At 50.4% G+C, this 13,809-nt stretch overlaps 4 protein-coding genes across 4 annotated transcripts; 1 reads left to right on the top strand and 3 right to left on the bottom strand.

Annotated features, from left to right (window-relative positions):
- Positions 1-1,129: 1,129 nt before the first annotated feature.
- Positions 1,130-2,101, top strand: LTR84_005653 (uncharacterized protein; the record flags this gene model as incomplete). Its single annotated transcript, XM_064849218.1, has 1 exon — positions 1,130-2,101. The coding sequence occupies one exon, from the start codon at positions 1,130-1,132 to the stop codon at positions 2,099-2,101; it is 972 nt and encodes a 323-aa protein (XP_064703921.1).
- Positions 2,102-3,037: 936 nt separating this feature from the next.
- LTR84_005652 (uncharacterized protein) lies at positions 3,038-4,766 on the bottom strand (the record flags this gene model as incomplete). Its single annotated transcript, XM_064849217.1, has 3 exons — positions 3,038-4,329; positions 4,388-4,515; positions 4,618-4,766. 3 exons carry the CDS (start codon positions 4,764-4,766, stop codon positions 3,038-3,040), a joined length of 1,569 nt encoding a protein of 522 aa, XP_064703920.1.
- Positions 4,767-6,818: 2,052 nt separating this feature from the next.
- Positions 6,819-8,744, bottom strand: LTR84_005651 (uncharacterized protein; the record flags this gene model as incomplete). Its single annotated transcript, XM_064849216.1, has 1 exon — positions 6,819-8,744. One exon carries the CDS (start codon positions 8,742-8,744, stop codon positions 6,819-6,821), a length of 1,926 nt encoding a protein of 641 aa, XP_064703919.1.
- A 4,025-nt stretch (positions 8,745-12,769) lies between these two features.
- On the bottom strand, positions 12,770-13,144 carry LTR84_005650 (uncharacterized protein; the record flags this gene model as incomplete). Its single annotated transcript, XM_064849215.1, has 2 exons — positions 12,770-13,118; positions 13,140-13,144. 2 exons carry the CDS (start codon positions 13,142-13,144, stop codon positions 12,770-12,772), a joined length of 354 nt encoding a protein of 117 aa, XP_064703918.1.
- Between the last annotated feature and the right edge of the window lie 665 nt (positions 13,145-13,809).

The following is a 13,809-nucleotide window of genomic DNA, read 5'->3' as shown; positions in this document are numbered from 1 at the left end:
GTCCCATTCATCATCTCCGCCTGTTCGGGATTCGCTCTAGGCACCATTGGATTCTACCGTGACTCTGTTCGAAAGAGCTTGACAGCATTGGACCGCTATCCACTACTATTGCAATTGCATCTTGATGCCAATTTTCCGCATCGGGGATTTCACGCTTGGAGGTCCGAAAGACTAAGGAGCCAAGTGTTTAACCAGAGCTGGGTGTTGAGAAGTATGCTCGTTGCTAGTTGGTTGACTGCGACGAGTACGTTGGAGGTAAGTGTTGCGTGCTCTCTGTCCGCTCTTTGACTGATTCACTGCCGTTTTGGTATATCGAATGAAAGGCTAACCCAATACTCCACCAAAGCGAATCCTAGATGCAGAGGAAGAAGCTATAACCCTTGCGTACACGCAGCAACTGGAGGTTGAGAAGAGTGAGTAGCTGTCGCTGCTGGATCCCATTTATAAAAGTTCGATATTGCATTGAACGATAAATAGAAGCTAGATGAGCAGGTGCAAACCACTAAAAAGACCGCACTCCATGAGTCCGGCTGCATTTGACATATACACAGGGTCTTGAATTATCATTTCAAAAACCTGAATATACACAGGACCTAATGATGATGAAGGCATCTATGGTACTTTTTTGGGGTCCAAAAACATACCCCTCGTGACTTAGGTTCCAGGTATGCCTAGACTCGCCTAAATCACAACACCAAGCAATATCTGGGAAATCGGCCAAAGCTTCCTCAACCACCTCGGGGACTCATTAATCACAAAAGGCATAGGGGAGCCAGGGATGCTATCAAAGCTGCCTGATCAATCATTTGCTTCGAGTCATAGAATTTGCTGGGTCTGGCACCAGTCGTTAGCGGACCACTTCAGCCTTGCCAGGCAGAACAATATCTGGCTTAGAGCAAACAGGACACGGTATATCGCTTAGAATTGGGATTGCAGGTACAAGACAGTGAGAAGCGATGATAAGACGTGGGCTGTTATGCGTCTGAGTGTTTGCATATATAGTCGTGCATCTGCTTTTGCGAAGAAGTGAACATTACCAATGATCGATTGGTTGTCTCGGACGGAATCCTCCAGTCGACTGGTATCACATCACTTCATTTCTGAAGTCTAAGGCAGTGGACAAGGCTTTATGGGTCTACTCATCGCTGCTATGAGGACCAAACCATCGGCAAGGATCCACCATCGCAATGTCAAGACACTCAGGGAAGGCCAACAGGGAACAACGGCCATTCAAGCATCAGCCATAACCACAAGCACCGACATCCACAATAGCATCGGCACCACTATCACGAAGCAGTTAGATACCAATATCAACTCCAAACCCAACATCAACATGCTAACGCTTCCCCCGGAGATCCACCATCTCATCACCACCCACCTCTCGTACCCTGACCACCTCTCCCTGACCCTCAGCCACCCACACTTCAAAACACTCCTAGCCAACACCACGACCATCGCACAACGGATCGCGTGGATCCAGAGCCGGGCAAAACTGTACCTCCCGATCCCGCACGACAGCAAAGTCGACTTCCGGACGGACACGCTGTTCGTGCTCAACGCCGAAGTGACGCGGATCCTGCGACGGCGGCGCCAACACGTTGAGTGCGTCAACAACCCACTGTCGCGCCGGCTGGTGTACCTGAAGATCCTGAAGGACCAGGGCGAGACGATCCCGCTGCGCTGTTTGGTCAACGAGGGCCATGAATGTCCCGGCCTGGTCGTGCTGCGCGCCGAGACCATGCGTGACGAAAAGACCCTGCGTCGTCGCCTCTTGAGGTCGCTCGGCTGGTCCAGCGCCTATTGGGACTGCGGCGACCAGTACTGGGAGTTCCAGGAGTCAAGGCCGCCCCTGTGGTTCATGACGCTCGATCCTCGTGCTTGGAGCCATATTACCGTCAGGCCGCTGTGGAGGTTTGGATTGTACCTTTCCGCTGTGTATTTCTGGCTTGCTGTCTTGGTGGCGGTCGTGCTGGGCGTTTTCACGGCGAGAGCTTGCGGCGTCACGGTCGCTGGGCTGTGGGAGGACTTTGTGACGTCGTCACTGCGATGGGTTGGGGGCGTGTGGAGCGATTGTGCGAGAGAACTGCACTTACCTCCATGAAGGAGCAACAACAAATTATGTTTTTGGTGGTATTTCACACGGGTGTCCAAATGTTGGCATCAGCACGAATCTATGTGCATAAATTTCTCTTCCAGACAGAAGTCGAGTCCAGTCCAGTCCAACTCTCTCCGGTTCATGAATATCAGGTCGCACATCCGTACGAGTCAGCATGATCACATATGACCGGCCTCGAGTAACAAGAGTACGAGGCAACAGGAGGAAAGTAATCAAAGCGGCACCCCGCAAATACAGCCCGAAGAGTCCTAACCAACACGGGGACGCATCCCCGTCACGGGTTCCACCGTTTCTAATCAAGTAGGTTGGCAATCTCAGAGCTGAGAGGGCCAGACGCGTCGGGATCGGCATCCATGCGAGGTTGTCGGGTCGGATGCGGGATCTTTCAGGCACTGGAGAACGGGTTCTGTTAGCTGCTACATGGCAATTGTAATGGGATATACACGGAGTAAGGCACGTGTGGAAGCTGGTAACTTAGGTAGTTACCGACCAATTGTAAATGCTTTCGAACTACGAGTAGGAAGCAGTTCATCGAGTCTTGGGCAGTAGGTCCTAGGTAAGTTGGGGCACTGTCAAGATGTCGGGCCAACTAGTGCTTGGGTTGATGCTACCCATATACCTCGGTGTGTGCTTCTAGAGGGCGCACGGTGCTATGGGCTAGTTAGATGTTGGTTCGATGTTGCAGTACGTGGGATTGATGATGGAATTATAGAAGTCATGGTTGTAGATATTCCCATTTTAGAGTGTAGAAGAATTCTTTTTCATTCTTGGAGACACCATCACGTGTGTATCTCTTCTAATGATTCATCTCACCAGCGCTAAACTATGACTATAGCGTATTTGTTCGCTATTTCATATGGACAATGGTGGTGAAGCCTTTTCATCTGACCCCATAACCAATAATTGGGCCGTACGGAAAAACTATGGTCTCCATCGGAAACCAGGATGTCTCCAATCGAGATCTTGTACCTGCTTAATAGACAGACCGTCCAACTCTGAATCAACATCCTTTTGCTCTCTCTTTTTGTTGTCTCCCCACATCCAGAAGAGGAGTAGGATAGAACAGATCAGAATGGTTGAGGAAGTGGCCAAATTCAAGCCATTACCAATATGGAAATTGGGGGCGTCGAATGGTAGGAACGACCAGGTCGAGATAAGACCACCAATGTTGCCGAACATGACGACGGTCCCGATAGCTGATGATCGAGCAGTGTCGGACACGACATTTGCTGAAACTTGGGCATTGCAAAGTGCTCCGAAGGGGAAAGCACCTGCAGCGATAACAAAAGTAGCACCATAACGTACGCTGGTTTTCGTGCTGGCCAGGAACATGATATATCCGATCATCATCATGGGAGCAGAAACGATGAAGAAGATGTTTCTTCGGTCGAATCTCCAAGATAGGCCAGGTAGAAGTAAGACGAAAAAGGCACCAACAATATAAGGTGGGACGGTGTGGAGTTGCTGAGAGATAACCGTTGCCTTGGGATAGATGGTGCGGACGATAGTTGGGGCGAAGAAAGCGAGGCCTTGGACGGTAATATTGTCGAGGAGGAAGATAAAGGATGTAGCCAACGTGACGGGGCTGAAGATACCTCGCATAATCTTGGGTTTGTCGAGTCTATCAAGGACCTCAGTGGTACCGACACGCTCGGACTTGACGCGAGCAATGGCCAAATCCTTCTCCTCCTGTGAGAGCCATCTTGCGGTCTCCGGTCGATCTGTGACAGTAAAGAAAGAGATGAGGGCAATACCGCAAGTGATGATGCCTTCGATGGCAAAGATCATACGCCATTGATGGATGCTTCCGAATCCTGGCAGTTTGAGGATAGCAGATGCGAGTAGTCCACCGAATGCTCCAGCAAGTGGTGCCATGACGATGTAAAGAGAAAGTCGGAAAGCCAACTCGCTTCGTCGATACCATCGTGACATGTAATAAGCAATACCTGGGAGCATGCCTGCCTCGAAGATGCCGAGAAGAAATCGTACACCACAAGCGCCATGGATATCGTGGACAAAGGCCGTTCCTATCGAGCATACTCCAAAGCCCAGAGAGGTCAATGGAATGAACCAACCAGGACCCATCCATTTGCAAAGCATATTGGCTGGGATTTCGAAGATGATGTAGGAGATGTAGAAGACGGATAAGACGGTGTTGTAATCATAGCCCTTTAGTTTTAGGTCTTTTTCGAAACCTGCCAGTCTTGCGTTTCCTAGTAGAGATTTGTTAGTCGACAAAAATCACCCGCCATTCTCGAAAGATGGATTTACCGATATTTGCGCGGTCGATGAAACAGAACAAATACAAAAGGGCCACAGTAGGCACAATGTATAGATCGATCTTGAGTCGCAAACGAGCCTCAGCTTTGGGGTCGAATGTGATGAGGGAGTGGCCATATCTGAGGGAATGGTGTCAGTAACGTTCTGGTTGGTAGATGAGTGAAGTTAAGGGAGAGAAAGCAAGGGTAAAACCAAGATGAAGGAAAGGCGAAAGCACATACTTGTCGGTGGCGACGTGACCACGTTCAGCAGCACCATGGAAATCTTCACTGTGCATGGCAGCACCCTTTTCCATGGCCGCTTCTTCGTTCAAAGAGTGGCGAGCAGCGGCATCGACGCCTCGCTCCTCGACGTTGTGATCTTTGGTCATATTGGATGTCAGGGCGGGTTAATGATGACTTGAAGAGGTCGAAGTGACTGTAGGAAGATGACCAGGGTTCGAGGACGGAGAGGGGGGTTGAATGTTATTTGTAGTAGGAACAGGAAGAAGCTTGGATGGCCTCGGTTGCGGGTCGCGACTACCTCGAGTAAAGGTTACAGTGACTTTTTGATTATGCGGAAGGAGCACATGGTCAAAGGCTGTTGGATAAGAATTGCAGTAATTCTTACTGGTAACTAGCAGTGACGGCCGCAAGCGAAAAGCTTTCACCCCGGAAGATGCACCCTGCCCGTGGGGACTAGGGGTAGTTAAGGTCTAGCCTCAGTTGCAAGGTTTGTGGAGAGCGGGGAGGGCGAAGGCATGCTGGGACTTGGGGCCCGGGGAACCACCTCCAGGCTCCAGGCTCCAGGCTCCAGGGCCTAGTTAATGATACGAGGTATAACTGTCACACTCCCACCTCCCGCCTGAACTTCTGGTCAAGTGGTGGCGTCTGCATGTTGATGAACAAGCTTCCACGTCTTGTTCGGCAACAGGACTCGGTTTATGAGTTTGTTTAATTCCAGAAAGCATGGCATCAAGCATGCTTGGCTAAGACTCGGTGTCCAGCCTAACATCTCTGTACTCCGTACTCCAGTACCTAGTGACACTTGAATCTCAGGCGACAGAGGACAGAGCCCGTTGTCTGCCCACCAGCGAACCCATATGTTTCTGCAATGTGACCCCGGTATCTGTTCAGACTACTGCTCAGACACTGAAAAACGGAAGAGGGCTCCGCAACAGATAAGCCCTCCATCAACATGTTAGACTCATCTACCTCTAGAATCCTGCAAACACCATCCCGGGGGGGCAATTGGACTCGGCTATTGATGACCAGCGGAGGACTCGCCCACACTAAACCACCTTCGGATATGCCAAGTCAATGCCAAGCTATATACCCGATCGACTAACGATCTTCGTCAATCGGGAAGTGAAGTCGGGATTCAAAGCTGGCAGGTACTTGAGTATCGCCTCCAATCACTCCATGATCGTTCTTCTACCGGGCCTGGAGAACATTCCTAAATCAGAAGAAGCCTCCTTCAACGATCCTTGGCTACACTCGGTCCGGAGGGCTACGCTGCCACAAGGCATTTGGGACACTAATGCCCATCAGAAGTCCGGTACGGATCTTCAGGCTTCCTCGAGATGCATCAAGTATCCGAAAATGGTGCATCATTACGCACGAAAGCTCGAGAGAACAGATAATGCTTCGGTTTGGGCAGAAGGGTGAGAGCCGAGGTCACCCTGAGCAAAAGCACATCACAATTCATTGCATATCTTGTAAACAGATTTCTATTGGAATGACCCAATTTATGAAGTTCTCTTCTCCATGGCCCTTGCAGCATGCAGATATGAATTACCCATCATGTGCAAGCGAGACCTCAACTTTTCGGTAAGTTGAAATAGCAAAATTTCCCAAGCCTCCATTCCTGGGCTGAACAATGTCCAACCGTCTGTCCTGTTGTCGTAAGTGAAACCCTCCATTCCAAACGCCTTCCTTCTCCCCCATCTCAAGAATTACAATCCGTGCTTTGCATCATCAAATAAGTCGTTACTGTACCATCAAACCCAACCCCGAAAGAAATCAAATCAATTCTCGGGACCGTTACCCGCATCTCATTTGTGGCAGGTGAGAACCCGAGAAATCCCCTCGTGATGCAAATTGGCGAGTGCCTGCAGCATCTCCACATTTCGTCGTTTGTGGGAGCTTGAGAAGATCATCCCCACAAATTGTGTGAAATGGATGATCCCCAACTTCTTCTGGAATGTCTGGTGCTGGTTAGGCGACCGGTGGACAAGGCGTGCCATGCCTTTCTCCGCATAGAATCGTCTGGGCTCTCGTATTCATGTCCCACGAGGATTCGATATCTGGGGAAGATTCATGCCTTGGGTGCTTGGGTACGCGCCATCAGGGGCATTCTGCTGGGGCTCGTCGGGGCTTTTCGAAGCTAGGATGATGAATGAGTGTGCCTATCCAGCACACGCAAAATAGCCATTCTGCAATAATCAAGAGTGCATCATGCTGCGACGTTGATGTGAGTGTCGATTTAAATGTGAATCTCGTTTCGGTCGTGCCTTGTCATCAGCTGCATCTTCGCCTTCGCCCTCACCCTCACCCTCAAGCTCAAGCTCAACATCGCCTTCAACGTCACCTTGAGCTTCCCCATTCTCTTCCTTCTCTTTGGCTAGGAGACCGTCCTTTTTCTTCTCGTCCTCGTCGTTATTCTTCTTGCCGTCCTTCTTGCCGTCCTTATCCTTCTTCGCATCACCCTTGGTGATCGGCTCGCCATCCATGTCCTCAAACGCGTCCAACTCGTCCCCATCGGCACCATCAAGGTCAGGGATGCCTTCCGCGTCGTCCGTCGTCTCGGGTGTCTTGAAAAGATTTCCTTCCTCTGAAAGCTCGTACGCTTCAAGTTCTTCCAGTTCATCCTGCTCCTGGTGAATCTTACGCAGCAGCTCCTTGGACGGATCCAGATCGAGGTCATCGTCGTGCGGGTGCGTGAGTTCCTGCGCAGCTTCCGTGTAGTTGAGAGCAGCCTCAACCAAACACCCGCGAAGATCATCTCCGACCCACGAGGAAAGCATGTTCATCAAATCCGTGTCTGCGCCCTTCAAGGGACCGTCCAGACTGAGCAGATTTTGGAATTGAGGCATTCGGTGCACAAACTCGAGAATCCCTTCCACGCGTGCAACCTGCACCGTTTCGTCATTGACGCTGAACGTCACACTCATGACATCCTGCCCGTTCGACGTGTCCCACTGAGCAATACTGTTAGGGATTAAGATCCGGCCCTTGTCACACCGATCGTCTTCAGGTGCGAGTTCGATAATTGCATTTCCGAAATCCAGACTCTCACTGGCGAATGCCAAGTGAAACTGATCTCCAATCATGACCATGACCACAAATTCAGGCCGGTAGAATGATCCCGAGCAATGCTGTTCAATATTCGTCCGGGGGAATGCCGCATAAACTTGCACTCTGGGGTCGACACGCATCTGCTTTGGAATTGGCACCGGCACAAAGTTGGTACCGCCCCGCAAGCTGCCGCCGTCTTCTCGGTGTTTGCTGTGGAAGTTCTCCGGTACAACCTGTTCGTAGACGAACTCGCAGTCGCCACAGCGGAGATGGCATTTCAGAATCTGCAGTGGTTTGAAACTGTAGATAAAGTGGATGTACTCGTTGTCGACTCGGGGAGTTGCCACATCTTTGTTGCTGAGCAGTGCCTTCTCACCCTTGCTGGCGTGTTTGGCGGGTTGATGGTAGGGGACGAAGAATGGTGCCCAGTTCTTCTCCGTCCACTGACGTTCGGTGTCCTTGATGGTGAGAATGGTGGTGTGGTTGGAGAACGGACGAAGGATGTACATGGCTCGTTTCCAGTCGGAACGTTTGCCAATCATGTTGAAGATGACCACAGGTTCCGCGCCCTCGACACCGTCTTCCAGGATGATTCGAGGATCTTCAGGTCCGTACAGATTCCCATCTTGCTCCCACTGCGCCGGTATGTCAAACACCAACGGGAAATTGAACACCTTGCCATCCCATGTGAGGTTGTGGTTATTCAAAGGCTCCCAATCTTGATTGAACACCTGTCCGCGCAGGAAACTCATCTTGGGCACAGATCTCGTCCTCGTTGGGCAGAAGATGATTCGAGTCACCGACAAATACACTCCCTGCTCCGGAAGCCAGACACTGGAACCAGAGAGCCGAGCCCACGACTGCTCCACAATGTCCGTCACCTTCATATTCGGATCGTTCATGACATCGTCCGGGTAATCGACGATAGGATGAGAATCGAGAGTCATGGCAATCTGCCGGATATCGTCGGTGAGGTAGAAACTCTTCTGCACGCCGACGCTGGAGTTATATCGCAGGGCATCGCACGATCGTTTGCCTGGGAGGCCGGTGTTCAGGAATCCTGGGATTTGCATCGGTTCGAAGGGTCCCCATTGTAGGTAATACTCGGACGTCTTGTGTTTGACCTGTTTTCCCACACGTTACTCATGGTCCCTTTTGACTGATGCTCACTCAAGGGGTTCCTTACACTTCGGTATACATTAGGTACTCGGACATCAGGAAAGATCGACGATTCGAAGAAAATGAAAAGAAGAAGGGTCGCTACTGCAAAGACGCCCAGTCTTTGAATTCGGGCCGGGGCTGAGAATCGCTCTAATGAAGGGAAAGGCATGGTGATGTGTTGTGTCTTGTGTCGTATGCTTCGGAGGCCCGTCGTGTCCGCAAGGAACCCAGTTCCTTGTCCCTCCAGAAATCCGTGCTCTCGTCGGCGGGGATCAAGAGAAACTCGAGATGCAAGCACAGCGCAGAGAACGAGAGGGTATTGTCGTTGTTGCCGCCACGGCCACGAGTGACAAAAAATATTTTAGATTGATATCATAAACATCAACATCGGAGAAGAGAGGGGAGAAACGCAGAACGAGGTGTGCCCATTTCCACAAGACAAGTTCAATTAATTCCAGAGGCGTCTATTATGTGCGCCGGCATTCCAACTAACGACATCCCCGTCCAGCCTCGCCCGGCAAGGAGTAGCATTCCGTTGAAGCCCACAGAAGCGGAAACAAGGGTTCAGACTCGCTTCGATTGGTCTGCCAGGGGGTGGGAAAGGAGGGACAAGAGGGCAAGCTGGCTTTGATAGCTGGGTGATCCATACCTCGTACTTTTCGACAGCCAGAGGCGCCTCCACAACAAGCACGACTTCTGCGTGAGAGCCAGGTGTCAAGACTCAGAAACGACAGATTCAAAGCCATCAGTGGAGATTAGGTACGGGAATGCATTGGTACCAGTTAGCCATCGAGCCATGTGAAAAAGAGTTTTTTGGGTCTTTTATCGCCCGAAGGAGTTGTCGTCTGAGCTGGAGGCTAAAACGAAGTTGTGCCGCAAATCCATATCCGTGAGAGTCCACATGTGGGTTGTGTTCGGAACATAATTCACCTTATCTTGCCTCGGATCTAAGACTTAACCCTTTAAAGCGGCCTGAGACACACCAAGATACCAAGCATCGGCGACAAGCCTGACATTAATGCCCGTGGAACATGGGATGGCGAGAAACAAGAACTGACTGGCTGGTCAAGACTCAAGGGGCCCCTTGGACCAGGCGCGCAATTGATGATGGTCATTTACAGACATACGAGCACTCCTATCTCTCTATCTCTCTCTCTTTTCCTACTGTGGAACACGCAAATTGTATGGGATAGGATATTGATAACAGACCTTGCCCGTTGCCACCAGATCAGTGTGGCCATCAAACATCCAACTGTGGACAAACGACGCCCCCTTTTGAGGATCTCCGTCATGACGTGGACCATAGAAACGACATGTGTCATTTGGGGGGCTGAGGCGTGTGGTAAAAGTCTGACATCTGGTCCGAACCCCTTCAAATTCTGCGCTACGTAGTGTCTACACGAGTCATCAAATGGCAGCAACTAGTCACCACTTCGTAATTATTCCATTCAGTTTCTACGAACGTACGAGGCGTAAAAGGGGACGACGCTTCTTTTGCGGTTCTCTGGACCAACCAAGGGAAGATTTCGGGTTCCTGCGTTAGTTCTCATATCCTCTTCAACAGGCCCAGCCAATTCCCAACATGGGATGTGGACTGATAAGAAAAATATGAACTAAGTGGTCCATCCGAGATTGTGGCTTGATGGGCTTGCATTGGCAGCCAAACTCAAGGGCTAAAAGGGCACCTCTCGAGCCCGAGGGGCCCGAAAAAGCCCAACCCCTGTCCTTGCCTTTGCGACGCGAGGGGCAAACCACTCAGCACTCAGAGGGGATAATTTGAGGGCCTCGGGCACCTGGACACAGTCACTCAGCGGCTGCGCCCTCGGCCACGGACTATATTCTGCCGATCCTCCCACGCTTTCTCCCTTCCAGCACAGTGGGCACCACTCTTACGAAGTACTGATGCTATCAAAGACCTAAACAAATCGAGGCCAGGGCTTCAACAGACAGAAACATGGTGCGATGTTCGAGGATGATCTCCTCATTCCACCTGTCGATGCCTACGCGACACCATGCTCTAACCTTATATCCTGAAGGAGAGACAGACGTGTTTTGTCATTCATTTCGACAGGCGCACGGGGCGTCGCTACCCTTTTTGTCCATTTTCGGTAGCTGAGCATATTTCACCTAGCCCGCTTGGTAATTACGAGGTACACCATCTGTCAGAAAGTTAACGCCCCGAAAGAGTCAATGCCTACCATCAGTCTATGGACTGAAAGCATCGAGCAACAATTCCTCTACTGACTACTGGATCTTCTCTTTTTTTGAGTCCATACATCGCATCTTGCAATTTGTATAGCATTCTTTGAATCATCACCTACAGTGGAATTTGATTTTGTCAACCAGACCGGTGATACTGAGACGTGCCGTGTGTACCTTGTTTCTACATACGGTGGCGCACATTATTTTCTTGGAACTTCTTCTTGACCTGCCGCTCGAATGCAAGGATCTTGGGACTCAACGGACTGCTACAATACGAGTCCCAAAGAAACTGGACACTTGGCTCGTGCCTACTGTTCTATCAGAGGTTTCGGTTGCATATGCAGATCTCAGTGATGTGTCAATCTTCAGATCCATTGACAGCAAGCCTCCTGAAAAGCGACATTGACAACTGCTCTTGGGAAAGGGGTGTTTATATGGCCCCAGCGAAAACGAAGCTTCATCGTCACTTTCATCTTGTGTTGGTAACAGGCACAATCTATCTTGAGAGTCGCCAGTTCTCCAGGCGCATTCCGGACAACAGTGACTGTTTGTTGTCCTTCGCCTTCGAAACCTTTAGATGGGGCAAACCCCTGACCACAAGGAATATTGTGTGCAAAGTTTAAGTCTATGACCCCTGGAGCTCTCGGACTTCACTCCCCGCCAATATCACGGAATCATAAACGCCTTGCCGCCAGTTCAGCTTTTTCATGTACGAAGTGGCTGCATACTACGCGTCTACGAATCTACGACCCTTGGTGTTCAAGCTATGCATTCCAAAGAGCCCTCTGAATCGATACTGTGAGGGCGTATTAATGTTTTCGTACCGCGGTACAATGCAGAATCACGGCAAGTTCTTGATTGACCTACTCGTCCGCAGAGTACCGGAAAAGGACTCAATTTTCCACCGCATCTTAAATCTTTCACTACGACATCGACCAAAGACGTTTCACTATTCTGCATACAGTTGAATCCCCAGTCACGTGAGAAGTGTCACTAGAATGATTGCCTCAACAATGTCGCTGCCTCTGGCAGTAACGCTAGTTCGTACCACTGTCAGTGGGATATAACTAGTCTTCTCTTGCCTAAATTTTTTTGTATGGAAACATCATCACGCTTGAACACTGGTTCTGAGCTTCAACTTATAATGATTACAACTTAAGTCTCTCCAATACCGAACACGATATCTTGTAGGTGAGGATATTTGCTTGTGAGCACTAACATATTCGATAGAAGATGTTGCAAAGCGAACACGTTGCTGAGGATGAAAAACTCCTTTTCCGACAACCCAGGCATGGTTTCACCCTGTATTCAAAAACGCCATTATTGTTCATCACCAAAGTCGACAGAAAATTTCCAGGATTAGCCTTCGATGACAACACAATGCCAAACCCCTGAAGCAATTCTGTATGGCCGTGTCACTCATAAGTGATGGACACACCTATGAGGCTTCTGCTGTTGAAGATCTCTCTTGTTCTGTTGGTCCTTCAGCATCACCATCTCTCTTGTTCTGTTGGTGCTTCAGCATCACCTCATCACCATGTCTCTGCATCAAAACGCTCTCGCATATACCGCAATCGTCATCTGATATTGGCCACACATCCCGATACTCTGACCATAGCAAGCCACACGGGCACTCGTACTAGGGGCCTCAATGCTTGTGTTGGCGGTATCGCAATAACAATCCCCACAAGACGTGCCCGTACGGACAGTCCCGAAGAAATTCGCGTGCCTTAAGTTACGCACGCGGTGGCGCACTGCGCATCAATGTTGTGCGTGCTGTTGCCTGTAAAACGTGGACAGGTAGCCGCCGCGCAGAGGCACGCTGTCCAAGCCGTAGGCGTTGACGCCCACGCCGTTCGAAGTCATCAGTCTCCGCAGCAGAGCCAGCAGCCAAACCTGCGTTGATGACAAGCACGTCCACTTGTCCGAAGTCCTCGACAATTTGATGCCAGGTATTAGAAACCAGGTCTTCAGATGATGTGTCGCACTCATATCCACGAATCTCCGGCCAGTCGCGACCAGCATTCTTCACTTCTTTTTGAAGATCATTCACAGCAGAGTCAGCGGCGTCCGATATCCAGTGGCTGTACCTTTTCGCTACCGACGGCATTGTACTACCACATAACGAACACGAATTCATTCACCAACTTATGGAGGAAAACGAGATGCGCGCCAGCCACGCCCACATCGACGAAGCCACATGGGTCATTGCAAAGGGCAAACCCGTCGGATACCATGCGACTCTCGGAATATGGTTTGACACCAAGAATGCAGCCCCGTCACAACTGCAAGCCAACTTTTGATGTGGTCTTGGCCGGAAATGGAGTGGTACACACGCCAAGGGGTTATTGCTTTCACCATGATGCGCTGAATGGTTGATACTCCCGTGCGCAAGTCAAAAGAGACACCCTCCCTAACCGGCGCGAAAAGTCGTGGAGTCTTGTCGCAGCCTCCCTGGGGTCCCAACAATACTAAAGCAACCCGATGTGCTCGTTTGGAGTGGCCACACCCGATGATTCAGGCACAGGCTTCTTTCCGAGAGCTTGGTGCAGACGCGTGCTCCCTGCTTATCCAACAAGCATGCCGGCCCGCACATGGGAAGGACATGCTTTATATTCGATTGATCTCTAGATTCCGAATGAGCTATCTTCCTTCTAATTTTGACATTGCAATCATGCTACATCCCTCACCATGGATGATGACATAAGTCGCAGTCTTGAAGAACTTCGCGTTTCGCGCCCAACTTCGTTAGTGTGTGAGTTGCTCAAAATTCGA

This window comes from Exophiala bonariae (assembly GCF_035927105.1).
Source record: "Exophiala bonariae strain CCFEE 5792 chromosome Unknown scaffold_21, whole genome shotgun sequence".
Taxonomy (NCBI): domain Eukaryota; kingdom Fungi; phylum Ascomycota; class Eurotiomycetes; order Chaetothyriales; family Herpotrichiellaceae; genus Exophiala; species Exophiala bonariae.
The sequence above is the reverse complement of the archived record's forward strand: the minus strand, read 5'-3'. Positions and strand labels throughout refer to the sequence as shown.